At 44.4% G+C, this 23530-nt stretch overlaps 1 protein-coding gene across 1 annotated transcript in view; it reads left to right on the top strand.

Moving 5' to 3' along the window:
* zanl (zonadhesin, like) overlaps positions 1-23220 on the top strand; it is a 38622-nt gene extending 15402 nt beyond the window's left edge. The window contains exons 36-82 of the mRNA XM_078105724.1: positions 183-321; positions 449-590; positions 1259-1455; positions 1602-1740; positions 2165-2263; positions 2371-2564; positions 2712-2853; positions 3145-3389; positions 3753-3901; positions 4048-4176; positions 4369-4507; positions 4635-4776; positions 5445-5641; positions 5828-5966; positions 6433-6549; positions 6885-7009; positions 7444-7589; positions 8680-8823; positions 9065-9172; positions 12169-12338; positions 12703-12905; positions 13257-13401; positions 13588-13835; positions 14001-14178; positions 14391-14499; positions 14589-14683; positions 14789-14965; positions 15283-15491; positions 15576-15720; positions 15844-15941; positions 16060-16206; positions 16789-16953; positions 17073-17200; positions 17314-17585; positions 17665-17873; positions 18114-18258; positions 18383-18630; positions 18716-18845; positions 18937-19138; positions 19325-19486; positions 19627-19757; positions 20424-20626; positions 20730-20865; positions 21041-21178; positions 21354-21447; positions 22230-22273; positions 22888-23220. Coding sequence (XP_077961850.1) covers positions 183-321; positions 449-590; positions 1259-1455; positions 1602-1740; positions 2165-2263; positions 2371-2564; positions 2712-2853; positions 3145-3389; positions 3753-3901; positions 4048-4176; positions 4369-4507; positions 4635-4776; positions 5445-5641; positions 5828-5966; positions 6433-6549; positions 6885-7009; positions 7444-7589; positions 8680-8823; positions 9065-9172; positions 12169-12338; positions 12703-12905; positions 13257-13401; positions 13588-13835; positions 14001-14178; positions 14391-14499; positions 14589-14683; positions 14789-14965; positions 15283-15491; positions 15576-15720; positions 15844-15941; positions 16060-16206; positions 16789-16953; positions 17073-17200; positions 17314-17585; positions 17665-17873; positions 18114-18258; positions 18383-18630; positions 18716-18845; positions 18937-19138; positions 19325-19486; positions 19627-19757; positions 20424-20626; positions 20730-20865; positions 21041-21178; positions 21354-21447; positions 22230-22273; positions 22888-22943 — 7219 coding nt within the window. The 3' untranslated portion in view covers positions 22944-23220. The remainder of the gene's footprint in view (positions 1-182; positions 322-448; positions 591-1258; positions 1456-1601; positions 1741-2164; positions 2264-2370; positions 2565-2711; positions 2854-3144; positions 3390-3752; positions 3902-4047; positions 4177-4368; positions 4508-4634; positions 4777-5444; positions 5642-5827; positions 5967-6432; positions 6550-6884; positions 7010-7443; positions 7590-8679; positions 8824-9064; positions 9173-12168; positions 12339-12702; positions 12906-13256; positions 13402-13587; positions 13836-14000; positions 14179-14390; positions 14500-14588; positions 14684-14788; positions 14966-15282; positions 15492-15575; positions 15721-15843; positions 15942-16059; positions 16207-16788; positions 16954-17072; positions 17201-17313; positions 17586-17664; positions 17874-18113; positions 18259-18382; positions 18631-18715; positions 18846-18936; positions 19139-19324; positions 19487-19626; positions 19758-20423; positions 20627-20729; positions 20866-21040; positions 21179-21353; positions 21448-22229; positions 22274-22887) is intronic.
* Positions 23221-23530: the final 310 nt, after the last annotated feature.

Genomic DNA, 23530 nt, shown 5'->3' with positions numbered 1-23530 from the left:
TTATGTTTATTATACATTATTTTCTTTTAAATGCCGTTTTGATATAAATAATATTGAATGAGTTGGGTATCTACTAAACAGATGGCTACTCATTGATCACCTCTTTGTTAGAATTATTACGGGACAAAAACTAACTAACACCAACACACACAGCTTCTCAAACTGACTATATGTGTTGACAGGTGTAACAAGCAACCCAACACCACCATCCCCGAGTGTGAGGAAGGAGAGCAGGAACTGTATGAGAGCTCTGGATACTGTGGCATCCTGCTGGACAAAAAGGGTCCCTTCGCTGTGTGCCACCCCAAAGTCAACCCAAATGTAAGTCGCACAAACACACAGCTATACAGTATGCAGTGATACAAAGCAGTTCCCATTTTTGAACTAACTTTGTGTGGGTGTTTGTGTGTGTGTGTGTGTGTGTGTGTGTGTGTGGGTGTGAGTTCAGAATCACTTCAAGGACTGTATCTTTGACCTGTGTGAGCTGGATGGAGCCAAGCCCATTCTGTGTGAAGCCATAGAGGCCTATGTTAATGAATGTCAGGACCGTGGCGTGAACATTGGACCATGGAGGAATGAAACCTTTTGCTGTGAGTTTTGGGTAGAAGAACGGATGTAGAAACGGTAGATGGAGGGATTTGGGAGGGGAAGATAGGTTACTGTGGAGCCACTTCTTAAGGCTCAGTGAGGTTTTGGGGGGGTATCGATCTGTCCGTAAGTTATATCTCACACTAACACCTTGGAAATGTCCTTGAATTCTTTCCAAACGTGTTAGAATTTGGAGGTCACTATGGCCTCACAAATCCCATTGTTAACAATTGATTCAGAGATTTCTCTCTAATGTCCAATAAAAGGAACAATGAAGTTATGACATTTTGGACATTTAGTATGAATGAATGTTGACAGATATTTGACATGTTGGCTGGATCTGGGCTTGTATTTGTCAAGTAACAGAATAAGAAATGAATCACTATTGAACAGAAATTCTCCAACTGATGCAAATTCTGTTTTAGTTTAATGACGCAAATGCAAATAATGTTATTGACTGTAGGAAAAATGACTCCTTTCTCAGGAAACTAATAATGAACCCTTTTAATGTACATAGACATGAATTCAATTTTTTAGGCTATGTATGGCGTTTTGTCCAATTGTTAATAGTTTAAATTCCTTTTGGCAGGTAAATATATCTTATTAAACATCAGTATATCTCTATGCTACATTCACTGACTTCCCCCTCCCGTCGTCCTCCCTACTATAGCTCCAAAATGCCCCCCCAACAGCCACTACGAGGCCTGTGCAGACCCGTGTCAGGAGACATGCAGCGGGAAACCTCCTTCCTGCGGCGGGCCCTGCTCCGAGTCCTGTGTGTGTGATCCAGGCTACGTCTTGAGCGCCGGCAAGTGCGTCAAGAAGACTTCATGTGGCTGCACACACGTCAATGGCCAGTACTACGAGGTACAGTGATGTAGGATTGATAAGCCACCAAGGAATTGTGTGTGTGTCAGACATTTGTGCATTGTGAGGGTATATAGTGGTCTTCGATTTAGGATTCTTCATCAACTAACGGAGCTCAAATGTGTGTGTGCGTGTGTGTACATCAGCCTGGCGACGAGTTCTACGCGGAGGACTGTAAGCTGAAGTGCAGGTGTAATGCTCCCTTCGTCACCTGCAAAGCTACGGAATGTCCCCCAATGCAAGAGTGTAAAAACCAGGACGGAGAGCTGGGCTGCTACCCCACAGGTAGGTCAACACCCAGCTCATCCAAATGAACTGAGCTCGATATGAATTATACATTAATATTAATCATTATTGAACACTGGTGTGCTTGAACATAAGGCTTGTAATTGTTTTGGCTAATCTTGTACTAGTGCAGTATGTGACGATACATACATCTAGGATTTCACATTAAGAAGTGACATCAGAGAATAGTACAAGGCCCCTGGTTAGGTAGGATTATCACAGAGCAACAGAACCAGAAGTTTGGAGGAAGATGAGGTAATAAGTTGCGGGTTTGACATGGAACGAACCTTACAACATACTTTAAAAGAATTTATGTGATTTTTATTGAGGTTTTTATAGTTGATTTGTTTACAACAGAGAACATATCCCTAATCTGGGTTCAAATAATAACCAGTCTTCTTCCCACCTAAACCATCAACCCCAGGCCCAACCACACCAAAACCATCCACTCCAGGCCCAACTACACCCAAACCCACAACTCCTAGGCCAACTACTCCTGGACCAACAACACCAAAGCCACCAAGTATGACAAACCTTTTTGTTTTGTTAACAACAACACTTTTACAATGATTTTGATGATGATGTTACATTTTGCCCAAATACCACTTTACTTTCTTTTCTACTTTACAGAACCCTGCCCTCCTGATGCAGAGTATATAGAATGTGGTCCAGCTTGTATCCCCACCTGTATGGAGCCTTCTACCAACTGCTCTGGCTCCTGCATCAGTGGCTGCTTCTGCAAACCAGGTTTTGTCTTCAAGGGACGGCACTGTGTCCCATTGGAGAAATGTGGCTGTCTGGATGACCACAATAACTATTATGAGGTCAGATATCCTTGTGACTACAACTACATGCATACATTTCTGTGATTTCATGTGTATTGGTTATTAGTAAATGACAAGAAGGTTGTTCTATATAGGTCTAGTGACAAACGGTGCTCTTGGTTGATCCCTATGCCAATTCTGTTTTAGCCTGGCGAGATTATATTTGGAGATGGCTGCTCAAAGCTATGTCGCTGTGCTGGGAACTACACTTTGGAATGTGTTGACAACTCATGTGACCCCACAGAAGAATGTCGCGATGTTAATGGTGTTGCAGGTTGCTATCCTAAAGGTAATGGTATCTGTTAAATTGTCGAGGAATTGCCATATTAATTGCTGCTTGCAGTTGTCCAAAAACTGTTACGTACACTAGGATGTACAGTCGGTCAAACAATCTGAAATTGGCTATACTAGTTCTGGTGAATCTCTGCTGGATTATTCTTACTAATGTTAGAAAGCTGCGTAACTGATATTACTCTGAGTCAACTTCTAGACGTTATCACGCTTCTCTACTCGTACTAGTTTTTTTCACAATTTAGCATGAACAAAATAACTGCTAACATACAGTTTTTTCATACCGTAGATACGTCCACGTGCATAGCGAGTGGTGATCCCCACTACACGACTTTTGACAAACGCAACTACAACTTCATGGGCAATTGTAGCTACTTGATGTCTCGACCCTGCAATGAAACAACTCTTCCACACTTTGAGGTCCATGCGGACAATGAAAATCGGTTTAACCGTCCCACCATCTCCTATGTGAAGGCCGTGCATGTATATGTTCACACGGTGAAGATCTCCATTCTCAAAGGGGGAACTGTGCAGGTAATAAACGTGGGGGGGAAACGACAGTGTGCAGCCCGGGCTCCTAAAACTGTAAACATAATCCGTTCAAATACGTCTTAACATCGTTAAAAATGTTGTTGAGAATGTTGTTGAGAATGCAATCTAATTCCACAGCAACCACAGCGTGAAAACAATGATACTATTTTCAAATGTATGGTATTTTTACCAGAACATCCTGAAATAATGGAAATAATAATAATTTCATGCAGACAATGCAACTTTTGCTTTTATTAATTATTTGCTAATATTAACTTTTAGCTTTCAAGTTTTTTCTATCATTACCTGTTTCTGTTTCCTCCGTCACCATTTATTGTCTTTATTGCACCTACTTCTCCCGCACAGGTGAATGGGACTAATGTAAACCTGCCAATTACGCCGGCCGCTGGGGTCTCTGTGTTCAAGTCGGGAAAGCACTACACTGTGTCCATGGACTTTGGTGTGACAGTTCGTTATGATGGAAACCACTTCATGGACATCAAAGTGATCAAAGAGTAAATAAAGCCTGACGTTAACATTTTTTCTCAACGTCACGGACAAGTGACGTGATATTGACAATAAAGTCTGATAATCAGTAAAAAGAACTTTTGCACTTAATTGTTCCCCTTCACCAATAACTAACTTGCAGATTTTCTTGCAGCTACAAGAACAAATTGTGTGGACTGTGTGGAGATTACGATGGATACGCGAAAGATGACTTCCGTAAACCAGATGGATCATTGACCAACAGTGCTAATGACTTTGGACACAGCTGGAACACTGATCCCGAGTGAGTAGCATTATGTTTATTATACATTATTTTCTTTTAAATGCCGTTTTGATATAAATAATATTGAATGAGTTGGGTATCTACTAAACAGATGGCTACTCATTGATCACCTCTTTGTTAGAATTATTACGGGACAAAAACTAACTAACACCAACACACACAGCTTCTCAAACTGACTATATGTGTTGACAGGTGTAACAAGCAACCCAACACCACCATCCCCGAGTGTGAGGAAGGAGAGCAGGAACTGTATGAGAGCTCTGGATACTGTGGCATCCTGCTGGACAAAAAGGGTCCCTTCGCTGTGTGCCACCCCAAAGTCAACCCAAATGTAAGTCGCACAAACACACAGCTATACAGTATGCAGTGATACAAAGCAGTTCCCATTTTTGAACTAACTTTGTGTGGGTGTTTGTGTGTGTGTGTGTGTGTGTGTGTGTGTGTGGGTGTGAGTTCAGAATCACTTCAAGGACTGTATCTTTGACCTGTGTGAGCTGGATGGAGCCAAGCCCATTCTGTGTGAAGCCATAGAGGCCTATGTTAATGAATGTCAGGACCGTGGCGTGAACATTGGACCATGGAGGAATGAAACCTTTTGCTGTGAGTTTTGGGTAGAAGAACGGATGTAGAAACGGTAGATGGAGGGATTTGGGAGGGGAAGATAGGTTACTGTGGAGCCACTTCTTAAGGCTCAGTGAGGTTTTGGGGGGGTATCGATCTGTCCGTAAGTTATATCTCACACTAACACCTTGGAAATGTCCTTGAATTCTTTCCAAACGTGTTAGAATTTGGAGGTCACTATGGCCTCACAAATCCCATTGTAAACAATTGATTCAGAGATTTCTCTCTAATGTCCAATAAAAGGAACAATGAAGTTATGACATTTTGGACATTTAGTATGAATGAATGTTGACAGATATTTGACGTGTTGGCTGGATCTGGGCTTGTATTTGTCAAGTAACAGAATAAGAAATTAATCACTATTGAACAGAAATTCTCCAACTGATGCAAATTCTGTTTTAGTTTAATGACGCAAATGCAAATAATGTTATTGACTGTAGGAAAAATGACTCCTTTCTCAGGAAACTAATAATGAACCCTTTTAATGTACATAGACATGAATTCAGTTTTTTAGGCTATGTATGGCGTTTTGTCCAATTGTTAATAGTTTAAATTCCTTTTGGCAGGTAAATATATCTTATTAAACATCAGTATATCTCTATGCTACATTCACTGACTTCCCCCTCCCGTCGTCCTCCCTACTATAGCTCCAAAATGCCCCCCCAACAGCCACTACGAGGCCTGTGCAGACCCGTGTCAGGAGACATGCAGCGGGAAACCTCCTTCCTGCGGCGGGCCCTGCTCCGAGTCCTGTGTGTGTGATCCAGGCTACGTCTTGAGCGCCGGCAAGTGCGTCAAGAAGACTTCATGTGGCTGCACACACGTCAATGGCCAGTACTACGAGGTACAGTGATGTAGGATTGATAAGCCACCAAGGAATTGTGTGTGTGTCAGACATTTGTGCATTGTGAGGGTATATAGTGGTCTTCGATTTAGGATTCTTCATCAACTAACGGAGCTCAAATGTGTGTGTGCGTGTGTGTGTGTGTGTGTGTGTGTGTGTGTGTGTGTGTGTGTGTGTGTACATCAGCCTGGCGACGAGTTCTACGCGGAGGACTGTAGGCTGAAGTGCAGGTGTAATGCTCCCTTCGTCACCTGCAAAGCTACGGAATGTCCCCCAATGCAAGAGTGTAAAAACCAGGACGGAGAGCTGGGCTGCTACCCCACAGGTAGGTCAACACCCAGCTCATCCAAATGAACTGAGCTCGATATGAATTATACATTAATATTAATCATTATTGAACACTGGTGTGCTTGAACATAAGGCTTGTAATTGTTTTGGCTAATCTTGTACTAGTGCAGTATGTGACAATACATACATCTAGGACACATTAAGAAGTGACATCAGAGAATACTACAAGGCCCCTGGTTAGGTATGATTATCACAGAGCAACAGAACCAGAAGTTTGGAGGAAGATGAGGTAATAAGTTGCGGGTTTGACATGGAACGAACCGTACAACATACTTTAGAAAAAATTCTGTGATTTTCATTGAGGTTTTCATAGTTGATTTGTTTACAACACAGAACATATCCCTAATCTGGGTTCAAATAAAAACCAGTCTTCTTCTTCTTCTTCTTCTTAAAATGCTCTTTCTGCGTTACATTCTGATGTTCGGCTTCCCTTCCCCATTCAGGCTCTCAGGACTGCGTGGTGTCTGGAGATCCACACTACAACACCTTTGACAAGAAGTTTTTCACATTCATGGGAACATGCACCTACACACTAGCCCGAACCTGCAAGAACACCACCGGTAGGTTCAGACATTTATCCATTCAGCCTTCTTTGTCATTTATTAAATTATTTTTATCTATGTTTGTTGCGAAATGTTCGACCTGCCGCAGCTCTAAAACGCGTGTCCAATCTTTATTTAAATTCTCTTATCCCAAGTGGTCTTGTAAAGTGATGTCCTAACACCAGCAGGAGGCACTACAGCACCATTAGACTTTGACTCATCTGACTGTTTTGCACAGTTCAGCCTTAAACAGTAACGTGTTCTTTTTCTACTGTGTTTCTTTGGACATTGACGAATTCTCATGCAGTTTAGGGAGCTGACTAGATATATGTGTTTGTAAACTCCCTGTGCAGGCCCTTGGTTCTCAGTGGAGGGGAAGAATGAGGAGAGAGGGGTGCCGGGCATGTCCTACCTGAGGAAGCTCTACGTCACCGTGGATGGAATCACCGTGACGCTGATGAAGGCCAAGAGGACTCTGGTCAGTGGGGACCACATTTAAAACAGCACACAATGGATTCAAGATGGATCTGTCAATGAATGTACTTTTACAAGCCGCCTGTATCACAGGAGGATGTCGGGGCATCACATGGTTAACTACATGTGCGGCACAGCAACAGCTGTATCGCTGTGTCTTAATCTTCTGGTTCTGCGAATTTACAAGCCTGTTCTTTGTTCTCCTGCCTTTTCATTTGACCTTATTCTTGACTTTTATCTCTTCATGATGCCATAATCTCAAAGTCTGTCCCCGCTTGTCCTCCTCAACATCTCTTGTGCTCATCTGTTTTAAATCCCCGTGTGCTGTTTTTTTTTTAATTCACTTGTCAAATGTGAAAAGCTTGAATATGAAATGTACCTGTTGCTGCTTTTTTAACACAGTCTCCATGTTGTCTGTTCCGCCTCCACATCTGGCAGGTAAACGGACGGCGAGTGGCCTTCCCCAACTCCCCGTCTCCGCTCATCTCTCTCAGTCTCGCCGGTCAGTACGTCACCCTGCAGACATCCTTCGGCCTCCGGGTGCGCTGGGACGGAAGCCATTACGCCCAGATCTCAGTCCCCAGGTTGGTCCAAACCTTTCTAGAGGTCAACCTCACTCATCGTGTTCGCATGCAACACATGCATGTGGCTTTTTTTTAATGAGATTTTTAGTTACTTTGGTTAAAAACTGCCCAGACTGGTTAAACAAAGAATGATAACTAGAATAGAGATGTTATAAAGAGATATCAAAAAGAGTCGGAAACCACCGACATCTCAAAAGCCAAAATGTGCACGAGCACTAGTTGTTGGAGTTGTAATGCAGCTCCACTGGCGTTGAGGTGAGGGTCCCCCAGGCACTGAAAGCGGGCGTGGCACACCTGAAACTGACCTGAAATGTACAGTTTACGCTGGTCACATTATTCACTCTTTATACTACATCACTTGCTCTTGGCGTCCAATAGTGATGCAGATGGTTTGGAGCTAATTGTAAGCATGCTGCGTCTTATCCAGACCAAAAAGGGGCCCTTCGTGTGTTGGTATCAGATGTCAAAAGGGTCTGCACCAAACAATCACTGCTTTCAAAGTCATCTGTGAAACTTAAAGAAACCTGACAGTGAAAATTATAGTAATTTCTTTGGAATGACACAAAATTAGGAAATAACTAAATTTGCTTATGACAACTCGCATGCATATTTATTCGATGTAGCTGCAGATCCAGTCTCAAGCCACAGTTCTGCTGCTGATGAACAGGACAAGTCTTTAGACACATGAAGCAGTCAAAATGCGCCCCGAAAGACAGACCAATATCGGCGGGGTGTAGAAGACACTATTTGTTGTTATAAACGGCAAAAGGTCACAGTTTATTCTCTGTGTATGCCATGAAAATTGCGTAATAACTCAGTTGTAACCAAGCAATAGTTCAAAGGTCTTTCAGATCTGCATGTTCTCTAGATCCCTCAAACATTCTTAATTTAATTAATAATAATACATTTTCTTTCCTTACATCTTACATTGATAATGCCTTTACTAGTATCAGATGAAGAGATTTCTGCATTTTGTCGGCTTGTTTCTCGGATTCCATTAAGGGGCCAAACCCTGTTGGACCTTTTAAGTTTTCTTAACGTCCCTCCTCATCTCTTAATCCCGCCTTCTCATCGTCTTTGTCTCCCTCAGCTCCTACTACGACCAGATGTGCGGCCTGTGCGGCGACTACGACGGAAACCCAGGCAACGACTTCACCAAACCAGATGGCACCCTGGTGGGAAATGTCAACGACTTCGGAAACAGCTGGCAAACGAAGGAGGATGAGGATGACTCGTGAGTTTACACGCACTCGGATCAGTGCTGGGAATCTAAACAATTCCCTGGAAAGTCACATGTAGTCCAGGCATGCAATTCAATGTGACTAGACACTAATCTGTAACAGTCTTTAGTTAAACAAAAGATAAATATATATATGTATATATATATACATATATATATTTTTTTTTTCTAGAAAAATGACTATGCAAAGAATGATTCACTTTGAGAAAACAAATTTCGTGTTTGTGTTGATTAGGTGCAGCCCAGGCACCAAGCCCGACCCGGACTGTGACCCCAAGCTTGAAGCAGAGGTGGTGAAACCAGACAAATGTGGCAAAATCACAGACCCTGCTGGGCCTTTCAGGTGAGAGAGGAGCTTTTCTCCCTTCCTGGTGCCCAAAATGTAGCAACTTTTATCTCCCACAATGCATCTCTGTAGTGTCTCTTCTTCCTACCTGGTACAACTGAACCATCTGGTTCACAACACGTTTTATCTGCAATTTCTTTTGGTACAGTTCAATGACGGCCGAATGCAAAGTCACGCTTCACACTCCTCTCTCTGCTTCTCAGTCACTACCCATTATTGGGGAGACACTCACCCACCCACCCACACACACACGCGCGCACACACACACCCCTTGTAAAGAAATTTAAGTTTGAGGTTGTGGCCGCAGACCCCAGTGCTCTCAAATGACATTGTCATCACCGCTTTACAACCGCAGAGAGTTGAGTTTTATCTTGGAAAGGAGTTTGAGTTTCAGTAAACATCCCAGTACAACATAATAAGGTAATCCTATTCATACATATTCATATATATCAGCAGTCTGATATGTAGAGTGAACATTAAACACATACCTATCAAGTCAAGTCAAGTCATTTTATTTTGTATAGCCCAGAATCGCAAATTACAAATTTGCCTCAGAGGGCTTTACAGTCTGTACACATACGACATCCTCTGCCCCGAAACCCACCATCGGCACAGGAAAAACTCCCCAAAAAATGAAAAAACCCTTACAAGAGGGAAAAAAGGGAAGAAACCTTAGGGAGAACGTCAGAGGAGGGATCCCACTCCCGGGATGGACAGACTACAATGGATGCCATGTGTACAGAATGAACAATGTATAATACATGCAATTCCTATGACAGAAATGATTAACTAGCTTAACTAGGGGCTGGTCCGGACTAACCTGAGCCAGCCCTAACTATAGGCAGAATCAAAGAGGAACGTTTTAAGTTTTACTTTAAAAGAGCTGACCGAATCTGCCCCCCGGACTGAAAGTGGAACCTGGTTCCACAAAAGAGGAGCTTGATAACTGAAGGCTCTGGCCCCCAGCCTACTTTTTAAAACCATAGGAACAACAAGTAACCCAGCATCTATAGAGCGCAGTTGCCTTGTAGGGCAATACGGTGTTACAAGCTCTTGAAGATACAACGGTGCCTCACCAGCAAGTGCCTTGTAGGTGAGGAGAAGTACCTTAAAATCTATTCTTGATTTAACAGGGAGCCAGTGCAGAGAAGTTAATACAGGAGTGATATGATCCCTTTTCTTAGTTCTTGTTAATACACGTGCTGCAGCATTCTGAATCAGCTGGAGAGGCTTAAGAGATTTATAAGAGCAGCCTGATAACAAAGAATTACAGTAGTCCAGTCTGGAAGTGACAAACGCATGAACTAATTTTTCTGCATCACTTTGAGACAGGAAGTTCCTGATTTTTGATATGTTACGTAGATGGAAATAGGCAGTCCTTGAAGTCTTCTTTATATGCGAGTTGAAGGTCATATCCTGGTCGAAGAGAACTCCCAGATTCCTGACGGTGCTGCTGGGTACCAGAGCAATTCCATCCATAAAAACTGTATCACGCGACAGCTGGCTTCGAAGGCGCTCTGGGCCTATCAGGATAACTTCCGTTTTTTCCTAGTTTAGCATCAGGAAGTTGCCGGTCATCCAAGTTTTGATGTCTCCAAGACATTCTTGGAGTCTAACTAACTGGTCCGTCTCTTCTGGCTTGATCGACAGATACAGTTGAGTATCGTCTGCATAACAATGGAAGTTTATGCGGTGTTTCCTGATAAGATCGCCCAAAGGAAGCATATAGAGGGTAAATAAAATCGGTCCAAGTACAGAACCTTGTGGGACTCCGTGACCAACATTGGTGGTCTTTGAGGATTCACCGTTTACGTGCACAAACTGGGATCGGTCCGATAGGTAGGATTTAAACCAGCTGAGTGCAGTTCCTTTGATACCAATTAAATGTTCTAGTCTCTGCAACAGGATACAATGGTCTATGGTATCAAATGCTATGAACCTAGTTTGTGTGGGAAATCAGTGTGTTGAGGAAAGACCAACTCAAAAGCCCCACAAAACTTCACACAGTGAATCATATTGGATAACATGTCCCTGTTTTCATCCACGTGCTAGTTGTGTGTCCTCGCGGCGGTCCTGTGTGGGTCGCACCTGCGTAGTGATGTGACCTTTAACACGGTGACGTCTGCGCGCGAATATACGGCGTTAGCATGCAGCTAACTAGCTAGCTAACCATCCCGGTGTAGAAGTCTCTAGAAGCGTTGTATGTGCGGCTTCCCTTTCACGCCGGTCCGTTGTCTGATCGTGAGGTCACGCTGATCTGGTCCAGCTGTTTTACCTCTAGTTTCTCCGGCAGAGTTCTTCTCTCATAACGAGTTCGGGTCGGGTCTTCTTGGAAGGACACTGCCGGTGGTCGCACTTGCACAAAGTTATGTTGTTAAACGGCGTTGCGCAAATCTCAATGTATTCTAGGACGCTGAAATTATAATGTCACTCATTAACTCTATCAGTGATTGCTGCTTTTTAGACCTGCCGCTTTGGGACCGTGCCCGAGGACAGCAGACAAACGGAGAGGATGTACAGGAAAAGCAGATATTTTGCGCAGATATATTAATTTACAAAAACACAAATACTGACTATTTGTAAAATTAATTTTTAATTAAAAAAATTATATATATATATATATATATATATATATATATATATATATATATATATATATATTTGTTCTCCGTCATGGTGGGGCCCCGTTGCCCTCTATGGACCAACCTCCACTGCTCATTTCTCTTTTCAGATTACTGTTTTAACTCATTCTTGGAACATCACATGGACAGCATTGAATCCAAACACACACACTTATTTATCTTGTTTTGATATACATTTACTAATGTAGATATTTCTTTCTATTCAGTTCATGAAAATGTTTCAAGTGAATCATTTTCTGTCGATGGTTTGTTTGCTCAGCATGTTGCTTTTTCAATGAAGGATTAAGAAGAGGCTTCCAGTGAAATCAGCGGGATGTGGTCGGTTGAGTTCTGAGTGTTTTCTGCTTGCAGGGAGTGTATCAGTGTGGTGGATCCCACACCGTTCTTCCAGAGCTGCGTCTACGACATGTGTCAGTTCGGCGGCCAGCAGCGCGTCCTGTGCGACCAGCTCCAGGCCTACACCGATGCCTGCCAGAGCGCTGGAGCCAAAGTCCACCAGTGGAGGACTCCGGGCTTCTGTTGTAAGTCTTCAGTGTTTTATGGTTTGTCTCTTCAACACGCAGACGCTTGTTCCACAGTGACCGCTGTTCAGAATGAAACAACTGTCTGTTTCAATGGGAAATTTGATTTAGACATTTATGTTCCCCTTTGCTTCTTTTTTTTTCCTTTGGTTATCCCCTGACTTTTTCTTCAAGTTGAATTCTGGCCATCATCATTATTGATGCATGCTAAACATAACATGCTAAATGTTAGAATCAGAATGAGAACAATTTATTGCCAAGTACGTTGCAATTTTTTTTCAACGAACATCCTATAACAATAATCATTTCATCGCTGTCTTCATCATCTGTCCTCCATCTTCCATTCCTCCACCCCTCCGTGCAGCCCTGGAATGTCCTCCCAACAGCTCCTACACCCTGTGTGCCAGTTCCTGTCCAGAGACGTGTCTGGGGGTGGTCGCGTCCCCCGGCTGCCAGGACGTGTGCGTGGAGGGTTGCGAGTGCAACCCAGGCTTCATCCTCAGCAACGACAAGTGTGTGTCGCTGAAGGACTGCGGCTGTGTGGACACCAGCGGGACCTATCACCCGGTGAGTGGGGACAGGGTTTAAATCAACTAAATCAGCAGGTAGCAGCGCCTGATTCTACTGCCTTCTAGTCAAAGACAAAGACAATATCTAAATGGAAATATAAGTAATGTGAATTCCTGTTATTCATTGTTAAAATAAGGACAATGTTTTACTTACATACTTAACATTAGAATTCCTCTGTTGTAGTTTAACACAGTCTAATGTGTCTGATCTGAACCATAACATTGTTGTGAGGACTTGATGCATTTAGTTTGGATTGATTTGCCACTAATGTGCATACCTGTGTGTGTGTGTGTGTGTGTGTGTGTGTGTGTGTGTGTGTGTGTGTGTGTGTGTGTGTGTGTTTGGCAGGTGGGCGATAACTGGTACCTGGAGGGCTGCGAGCACAAGTGTGACTGTCACAGTGGAGGTTTGATTCAGTGTCACAACAGCAGCTGTAAACCAACCACGGAGAGCTGCCAGCTAAAGGATGGAGAATACGAATGTCTTCCTTTAGGTGGGTCTCCCACACACACACAGACACACACACACACACACACACACACACACACAAAGCTTAAACGAGAATTCATCATTTTCTATGCAGATTTTGAACACATTCCTCAAATAAATAATGCTAGTAGTACTACAATAATCTAATGATAAATAATACATTGAAATTAAATAATACTCTCTTCTTCAGGAAATGGCATCTGCTCAGTATCTGGTGACCCCCACTACACCACCTTTGACAAGCACACCCACCATTACATGGGAGCCTGCTCCTACACGCTGTCTAAACCCTGTAACGTCTCCTCCGGCTCGCCGTACTTCAGCGTGGACACGCAGAACGAGCACAGAGGAAGTAGTAAGAAGGTCTCCTACGTCAGGGCCGTGGTCGTCAACGTGAACGGGGTGACCGTCGTCCTCGGCAAAGGCCGCACGGTCCAGGTATGTTAGTTGGTTCTGGTTCACATAACCAATCTCTGCTGGGGGTTTTGTGGCCATCAGGCCCAAACTGCATTGTGTATGTTTACCGTGGTTAGTGGTTAAGACAAGGGGTGATGACCGCCTCCTCACACAGACACTCAGAACAAAGGTCTCTGTGTCCTCCAGGTCAACGGGACCGTGGTCGTCCCCCCGGTCACCTCCATCGGCGGAGTCAAGATCTACTTGAGCGGCAAGTTTGTGGTCCTGGAGACGTCCTTCGGCCTGAGGGTCCGTTTTGACGGCAACCACCACGCCGACGTCACCTTGCCGATTTCCTACAATGGCCTGCTCTGTGGCATGTGTGGTAAGGACCATTGGTGTCCCATTTCAGGCTATTATTGATAGAATAAACATCTGAAAATTTAACTCAGACATTATTTTTAACAGCGGTTAACGGTGAACAGATTCCAATGCGAGTTTTGCCAACTCCGTCGGGAAAGCTGCCTCCGACCTCAAACTATTAGGCAACGCTAATACTATCGGAAAAGCAGCCAATAATATCTGTTTCATTGGCAGGAAATTTCAATGGAAACTCCAAAGATGACAACTTGAAGCCAGACAACACACCGGCCGCTAACACCAATGAACTGGGAGACAGCTGGCAGGTCCCTGACCCGAGGCCCGAGTGAGTCACGTCACACAATCTAAAAATGTGTTTCACTAAAAATATCATCACTTCACTCCAATCTAATGAATCCTGCCTCTCGCCTCCAGCTGCACCAACGGTGGGGGACAGGAGGACTGTGATGAAGTCGTGGAGGAGGAGGCCAAGAAGCCCACCAGCTGCGGCATGATCACGGATCCCAACGGTATGACACACACACACACACACACACACACACACAGTATACTGTCTTAATAGACAAAGTGAGTGTTGAGTAAATGGAGTTTGTGTATGTGCCTTTGGTGTTTAGGTCTCTTTAAGCCTTGTCACGTCGTCGTGCCCCCGGAGCCGTACTTTGGAAACTGCGTGTACGACATGTGTGCCACTGGAGGGCAGACCGTGGCTCTGTGCCAGGCCATAGAGAGCTACGCTGACCTGTGTGCTGCTGCAGGAGTGCCCATCCCATGGAGGAACAACACCTTCTGTCGTAAGTCCGCTGGGTGTGTGCAAAGCAGAGGAGCAGGGTAGGCGTGGTCATTTTTTTAAAGAAGATATTTAACGAGAATAATTTGGATTTTTTTTCCCAATCTCAAATGTTCTTCTTGTAAACCTTTACAGAAAGATTTGAGATTGACATACACTGTCTGGATATCCTGCCTCTTGATATTTCACATTAGCACGTAGTGACACAGGATTTAATCCTTTCCAGCATTTACAGTCTCTAGCGTGAGAGGCCTTTTCACTCGCATTTATTCCAAAATGTCCTTTAAACATCCCTTGTCCTTCTGTCCTCCCTCCCTCCAGCTCTGAAGTGCCCCGCAGGCAGCCATTACGACTCTTGCAGCCCGGCCTGCGCCCAGCCGAGCTGCCAGCAACCCGCAACCCCCGGTGGCTCCTGCGACCTGCCGTGTGTGGAGGGATGCGTCTGTAACCCTGGCCTCATCCTTAGCGGGGACAAGTGTGTCCCGCTCAGCGAGTGTGGATGCACCGACACAGACGGACTCTACAGACCGGTAAGCAAACACCTCAGGCAGTGGGCTTTTTTTGCAAAAAGACCCGTTTGAGCGAGCGTTGACCTTGTCTTTGTATGTGTGCAGGTCGGAGACTCGTGGTTCACGGAGACGGACTGCTCAGAGCGCTGTAAGTGTAACGGTAACAACAACATCACCTGCGAGCCGTGGCAGTGCAGCCCTGCACAGGAGTGTAAGGTTGTGGAGGGAGTCCTGGACTGCCACTCTACAGGTAAGACAGACCGGAGGCCCAAAGATCTACCTCACCTTTCAGCAATAAGTGAACCGTTTGACAATAGTTGTGGTCCTGTTCATTATTTCTTATTCGTGAAAAGTGTTTCTCGTGTTTCCTCAGGTAAAGGAGTGTGTCATGTGGCTGGAGATCCTCACTACTACACCTTTGACGGTGTGATGCACACGTTCATGGGCACCTGCACTTACACTTTAGTGGAGGTACGGGAGGGAATTTTACCTTGAAATTTCTATTTGCACATGCTAAACCTCTTTCTGTGCTTTCTGAAACAATATTAAATATCCAAGATTGTTGACTGTTTTTTTCTGAAACCCATAGGTGTGTAACACCACCAAAGTAACTCCTTTCAAGATCGTGGCTAAAAACGAGGAGCGTGGTCAACCAGAGGCCTCCTACGTTCGCTCTGTCAAGGTCTACCTGCCCCATGACACTGTGGTGGAGCTGCAAAAGAGCCGCCGAGTTTTGGTAATTAGCTATATACTTTAAAAAATATACATCATGTTGGCAGCAGAAGTATGGAAGCTCCAACAGGCAAGAGAGGTTCAGTTTTGGTTATTAAGAATTTATTAGAATTTACTATTTTCTCAGTCTGATCCAAACTATTTTCGCTCCTCTTTATGACTCAGGAACAGGTGTAAAAAGTATTTGATCTTTTAAATTTTGCAGGGTAAAAATAATGTTTTCGTCTGAAATGGTCTTGTGTTGTTGTATTAATCCTTTTGTTTAACTAACAATATGCATCCGTTGTTTTTTATTACTGGAACATATTAAGCTCACCTGGAAGAAAACCGATGCAATGATATCATGATCCATAGAAAATAACACACAAATACACAAATAGAGGCCAATCTCCCTCTGAGGCCAATTCCTAATTTGTGATTTAAAAATAAAATTTAATTAAAAAGAGAAATTAATGAAATCATGCTTTTAGTCTTAATACATAGAATACACGGCAAAATGCAGTTTTAGACCAACACATTACAAAATAATAAAAAGTGTCCTTGTTTTATTCACTCATGAAATTGTCTTGACTTTGTCGTGTCTTAGCTGAATGGACGGCGGGTGAAAACGCCACTTTCCATCGACTTGGCTGGAGCCAAGGTGATAACCAGCGGATCCTACAGTCTGCTGGACACCAACTTTGGACTGCAGGTGAAGTTCGACGGCGTCCATCACTTGGAGATCACGGTTCCTGGAGAATACTTCAACAAGGTATCAGACATAAGGCCCGTCTTATTGTCTTATTATCCCTCCACCTAACGTCTCTGCGTCAAGTCAGACAAACAAAGAGCTTGTAATAAATAACCCTGCTCCATCTCCCTCCACTCCAGCTGTGCGGCATGTGCGGGAACTACAACCACAACTCCTCAGATGAATACCTGATGCCCAATAAGAAACCAGCCAAGGATGTGATTGAACTGGGAAACAGCTGGAAATCCGATGGGGACAGTGATCCTGGGTCAGTGGCCCACAGCCGTCACACATGATTTACTTTTATTAGATGGATAGCGTGAGCTAGATTATGATCAAATCTGTGTGTTGATTTCCATACCTTCACGCTCCCCCCGCTAGCTGCCAGCCTGACACGCGTCCAAACATCCACCCCAACTGCACGGCGGAGGAAGAGAAGCTGTACGAAGCTCAGTGTGCCGGGGTCATCCTCTCTGACCGCTTCAAGCCCTGCCACTCGCTGGTGCCCCCCGAGGCCTTCCTGGGTAACTGCATCTACGACTTGTGCGAGTACGACGGCATGCAGGCGACGCTCTGCGACAACGTTGATGCGTACGCTCAGGCCTGCCAGAGCTCCGGAGTCACCATCAGCTGGAGGAACAGCACCTTCTGTCGTGAGTGCCGGCCGCGCCCATCAGCCCGCCAGATAAAAGATTCTGGTTTTTTATATAATTGGGTTTTCCTCCCCTGCAGCCGTGCCCTGCCCTGCCAACAGCCACTACTCGGACTGCACTCCCCCATGCCCCCCCACCTGCTCCGACCTCTTCCCCATCTTCTGCCACCTCCCCTCCACCACATGTGTGGAGGGCTGCCAGTGTGACGGCGGCTACGTCCTCAGCGACAGCAAGTGTGTTCCTCTGGACAAGTGTGGCTGCCTGGGCTCAGACGGAGAATACCATGAAGTGAGTGGAGCCGACTCTGCCTAAATAGGAAGCGATATCATAGAACATTCGAGACACTTGGTGGTTATTGGAGTCTATTTCAGATGTGTTCTTCATGGTGGTCCCTCACACTTTGGGCCCCTGTGCTTATACCCTCTAGACCTGTTCATTAATTATAGAAACAATTATTACACGCAGCAATATATATATATATATATTTGTGTTTTAAATGTAAACGTTTGTGTGTGTGTGTGTTTGTAGGTGGGAGACTCCTGGCTGACGGATAAATGTATTAATTCATGTAGCTGCAATCTTGGTGGCCAAATCACGTGCAAGGACCACACCTGCAGTTCCAACTCAGTGTGTTCTCTGGACAAATACGGAGACGTCTACTGCAAACCCACCAGTGAGTGCCTCTGACTGCGACATCCCAACATCTTGTAGCCAGGCAGTGGACACTTTGAAGCCTTCTTATCCGTATGGTTCAGATCATAATCCATTTTGACTGTTTCGTTTCCATCGTCACTTAGATTTCGACAAGTGCAGCATCTCCGGCGATCCCCACCACCGAACATTCGATGGTTTCACCCATCACTTCCAGGGCCCCTACACCTACGTCCTGACCCAGAGCCACAACCTGCAGAACTCCTTGACGCCCTTCGTGGTGAGGGGGAAGAACATGAGACGCGGAGGCAACAGGAGGGTGTCGTTCCTGGATCAGATGTACATTGACGTCTACGGCGTCAATGTCCGCTTCCTGCAGAAGAAGAGCGTCCTGGTCAGTAGTTTGTCTTTGTTTTATTGAAGCCTCTTTCGTCTTGTGTTAAAACACTAACTGTGAAATTATACTGTGTGCCTTCTAGCTGAATGGGGAGCGTGTTGCACCTCCACTCAGGCCGGTTGATGGTTTGACCATCACGATGAACTCCAAGCAGGTCCAGCTCACCACCGACTTTGGACTCACTGTACGCTTCGATGGCAACATTCGCGGAGGTGAGGGAAGAAGAAACGTGGGCCCTCGCCAGCTTACTTTGGCTTGTTTGTGAACCCGTTCACCCTCCATCTCTCTGTGTTTGTGTATCAGAGATTATACTGCCCAGCACCTATAAGAACGCTGTCAGGGGTCTGTGTGGAAACTACGACGGCATCACCAGAAACGAGTACATGAAGCCGGATGGAACGGTGGTCAGGGATCTGAACAACTTTGGAGAGAGCTGGAGGGTCAGTGAGCGACAGGCGGATGGACTGAGGATCTTTAACCTTCATCACACTGTGCACGCTCACAGGTAGCTCCACTTCCACAATCCCTGGCAATCAAAATCAAAAGATGGAAAAGTGCATTTCAAAAAAGTGCAATAACGGGTGTGCAGTTATTGAGAATGTTGAGACACAGCAGCTTTAACTATGTCTAACTATGTTTCCTGATTCCTGATTCTTTCCCTCCTTCTACCCTTTTGGCACTCTGTCTCCAGGCGAGAGGTGGAGGCCGATCCAGATTCAGGGTTTGAGACATCGGACTGCTCTCAGTCTGAGCTCAATGGCTACAACAGCGTGGCTCAGTGTGGAGCGCTGTCTGACTCCAAGGGCCCGTTCGCTGCCTGCCATGCTACGCTGCCTCCTAAAACCTACCAGGAGTGAGTGGTCTGTTTGTCCGTGTGTGTGTTGGAACTGTTGTCTGGAGACGGCTACAGTGCTGTTTAAATTACTGCACAACGTATTACTTCACGTCCTTCATTCAAATGTAACATGAGTGTTGTGTGTGTTTGTCCCACAGCGATTGTGTGTTTGACCTTTGTGCTGAGAGTGGCAATGCGGCGCTGCGTTGTGCCAGTTATGAAGCGTACGCCGCCGCCTGTCAGGAGGCCGGAGTCAAACTGGGGCCTTGGCGGCAGCAGCTGGACTGCGGTAAGATGCTGAATTTTTCAGATAATGTGGGAGTAACGGCAGTGCAGCGATTCTTAGATGGCCATTGGGCGCTTTTTTTAAATTATACAAATCTAAACTTCAAATTGAAAATGCAATTCCAGAAATTGGAGTCATAATTTTCCACTTATTAATGTGTTACTTAGGTCATGTCAGACATCTTTTTTTATTTTAATTGTGACATATTAAGGACTATTGTATTTTCATCTGCATATTTACTCAAATAACACGTAAATGTGTGGAAAATTATAATATTATTGTTGAATAACACGTCAGCCATTTAATTTAATCAGAAAAGGAGTAAAATTGACGTTCCTATTCCAATCAATGTAGCTGAAAGAATGTGAAACGAGGTTGTTTACCGTAGTCTGTTTAGAAGAAGTGGACTTCGGTCATCGTGACGTCACTTAACGGTTTTTAGTCCGATCAAGATGCCGGTTTACCCATTGCTGATTTTAATCAAGTGAGAAGTAGGGTAGTTTCTTTAATAGTCGTTCATTCAATCAGACTTCCTTTTGCTGTTAGAGGAGTCGCACCCTGTCAGTAGAAAGATTAAGATATTTCCCCATCAGCTTCACTTTGCAGAACCGCAGTTTGCCGCCTGGTTGTGACTCTCTCTCTCTGTCTCTCTGTCTCTCTCTCTCCCAGTCCTGTCCTGCGATGCCAACAGCACCTACTCCCCCTGCATGTCACCTTGCCCCCCCTCATGCGCCGACTTGGCGGCCCCCTCCGAGTGCGAGGCCACCTCCTGCGTGGAGGGGTGCCAGTGTGCCGCGGGCTTCGTCATGAGCGAGGGGGTCTGCGTGCCGTACACACAGTGTGGCTGCAGCGTCCTCAACAGATACTACACCGTGAGAGGCCTTCTAGAGTTACAGCTGTGTGTGTGTGCGTGTCAGTGTGTGAGGATCTCTTTAACACCCCCCCACCTCCGTCATCCCCCTCTGTTTCCTGCAGCTGAAGGAGAAGTTTGTGACTGAGGACTGTTCCCAGGCTTGTGAGTGCACCAGCACCGGGGCCGTGTGCCGGCCCAAGACCTGCCAGAGCGGATTCGTCTGCACCATCTACGACTTCAAACGGGAGTGTTACAGAGGTGTGTGTGTCGGGGCTTCAGCCGCTCGACATCATTTGAGCGTACACGCCATGGACTCTAAATAAAGAGGAATCCTGGCACAATATTATAAAAAAAATTACACTTTTCACCCCGGTGCTCATAGCACACCAGAGTATCAACTATTAGTAGAGATGATGCGTTCTGTGTACTGCAGCGAGTCCCTGCCTCAGCTACCCCTGTCTGAATGGAGGCCAATGCGCCGATGCCAGCAACAACACGTACACCTGTCAGTGTGCCGAGGGCTTCGAGGGAGACAACTGCGAGGTCGAGATAACACCAAGCGGAGGACTGGGTACGTTATTTCACTCATCGGGGTCAATCTAACATCAATATCGGACTTCTGCTGCATACAATGTTTACAAAAAGAAAAAACATGAAATGTGCTAATGGTTACGAGATACTATACACTGGCTTTGACATTCTTTATAGATTTTAATGACTTTGATGAGTGAAATGTATCGTTACAGAAACCAAGTGGATCATCCTGATAGCGGTGATGGTCGCAGTGGTCGTCATCATCATTGTGACCGCCGTCGCATGCGCCTGCCGACAAAAGGCCAAGTGAGTCATTGCAGATGCTGTTCTCAATATAAAAGAGCATAAGAGGATGCGTAAGAAAGAGGATTTGTCTCTTTGTCTTTAATTTCAGTTTTTTAATTTATTCTTGAACTTAATTAATCAGTTTAGTATTCAGATATTAATTATTTACAATTCTGGTTTAAATTAAAGGTTCCAATTTTGAGCATAAAATCAGAACTATGAGTTCAAAGTCAGAATTATGTGAGTCTAAATTGTGACCTTGACATCGCCCATCAGACTTTAATCTCAGAATTCTCAAGTCAGAACTAAACTCGTTTTTACATGTGGCCCTTTTCCAAGTGTGTGTGTGTGTGTGTGTGTGTGTGTGTGTGTGTGTGTGTGTGTGTGTGTGTGTGTGTGTGTGTGTGTGTGTGTCATCATTGCTAACCAACATGTCCCAGATGTAGAACACCACCACTGTCCTCTCAAACCAAATCCACTCTCATCAAGGCCCAGATAAAAGTTTTATTTTTATTGCAGGTCACAAGTTTATGTAATTCAGAAGCAGCGGTCATCTCACAGTAAGTGAGAGAAAATTACAGTGACATCACAACCTTTACACCTTGGGGGATTTCTGGGAGCTCCCTATATGAGCACTGGGAAAGGGGGAAAGGAATGAGGGGGGGGATGCCTTCACGCACTGACTGCCTTCACTCTACCTTCATCCACAACCATCCGCAATCTCTGCTGCTCTCACCGCGTCTTATCCATCCCGTGCACTGAGATTACGCAAGGTCCCTCACCTCGGTTCTTTCTGTCCGCAGGAATCGCAAGGGAAACATGGAAAGGCTCAGCTTGAAATCAACAAGTAAGATTACGTCATCACTGCTCGTGGAGGATTAAGATTACAATCCTGAGCAGGGAATAACACTCGCAGATAACGGATTGCATGTGGTTCTAGTTTATGATGTTGTTCGGGTTTAATTTAAACTCAATTTAAAAAACAGAACAAATCACCACGCATTATATCTTTTTCTACCCATCTTCCCATGTGTATGTAACTAATGGGTAAAAATAGGTTTTCTTTCTCAAATATTCTTCACGTAATGCCACTTGTTTCGTTTCCATTAGACAAATGCTTGAAGAGATACTTCCCGTATATTTCCAGGCTGGTATCCTGCGCCGCGTAAATTAATAATTAACGGCTGCACGGATCCCCTAGTATCCTAGTTTAATCTTTCACACTTTTGTACATTGATTTTCAGTGTTATCGTTGACAGGTTGTCTTAATACACGGCCCTACCTAACCCTTTATATTAATATTAGGAGAAGTTGTAAAAATGTGTTTTGTGTAAAGTAGAACCTCGCTGCAATTATTTGAATTACATAATCTCCTAATCTATCAGAATGTCAGCAGACAGATCCAAGTTCTTCCTGATGATTCGTTTTCCCTAATAAATCTTTTGTTTTTTTGTCTTACAGCTGTTTCGTACACAGACATGGACAAAGAAAGAAAGGACAAAATGACAACTATGTGAATACAAAAAGAAGCTTCTTCAGCAGAATATAAACCGTGTCAGAAAAGGAGGTTTCGTGAGAGTTTTGATGTGCTTCGTATGTTTATGTTTTTATTTTCTTAACTTATGCTTTTTAAAGATGTAATTTTAGTCTGTTGTGCACGTTTAAATGACCAGAAAAGTTAAAATCTGTATGTGTATGCGTTAAGTGTTGGTTTATTTATGGTATTAAGTGCCAAGGTGTGATGTCTCCGTTGAAAAAGGGTTTTCATTAAAACAGATTAATCTTTACCACGTATCCATATTCTGCCTCTGGTTTATCTTAACCTTGGTTTGATTATTTACTAAACACAACCACCACTGGTCTGCAGAGATTCCCATAACTATTAATTAGCTGCTGTTGTTGCAAGTGAGAGCAGGAAGATTGATCCAAACCAACGTAACGGTGCATCTCGATTCCTCACATGAGCCTTGGACATCGACGAGACATCCTCCCTTTTGAACTACTGCTGCAATGTCCTGAGAGGACAAAAACATCTTCGTCAAAACACTGTCATCAAATTATGAATTCACTTCAGTTCAATCCTTTAACTGACATTCTTATGACA

The sequence above is a fragment of the Gasterosteus aculeatus genome, chromosome 7 (assembly GCF_964276395.1).
Source record: "Gasterosteus aculeatus chromosome 7, fGasAcu3.hap1.1, whole genome shotgun sequence".
Taxonomy (NCBI): Eukaryota; Metazoa; Chordata; class Actinopteri; order Perciformes; family Gasterosteidae; genus Gasterosteus; species Gasterosteus aculeatus.
The sequence above is the reverse complement of the archived record's forward strand: the minus strand, read 5'-3'. Positions and strand labels throughout refer to the sequence as shown.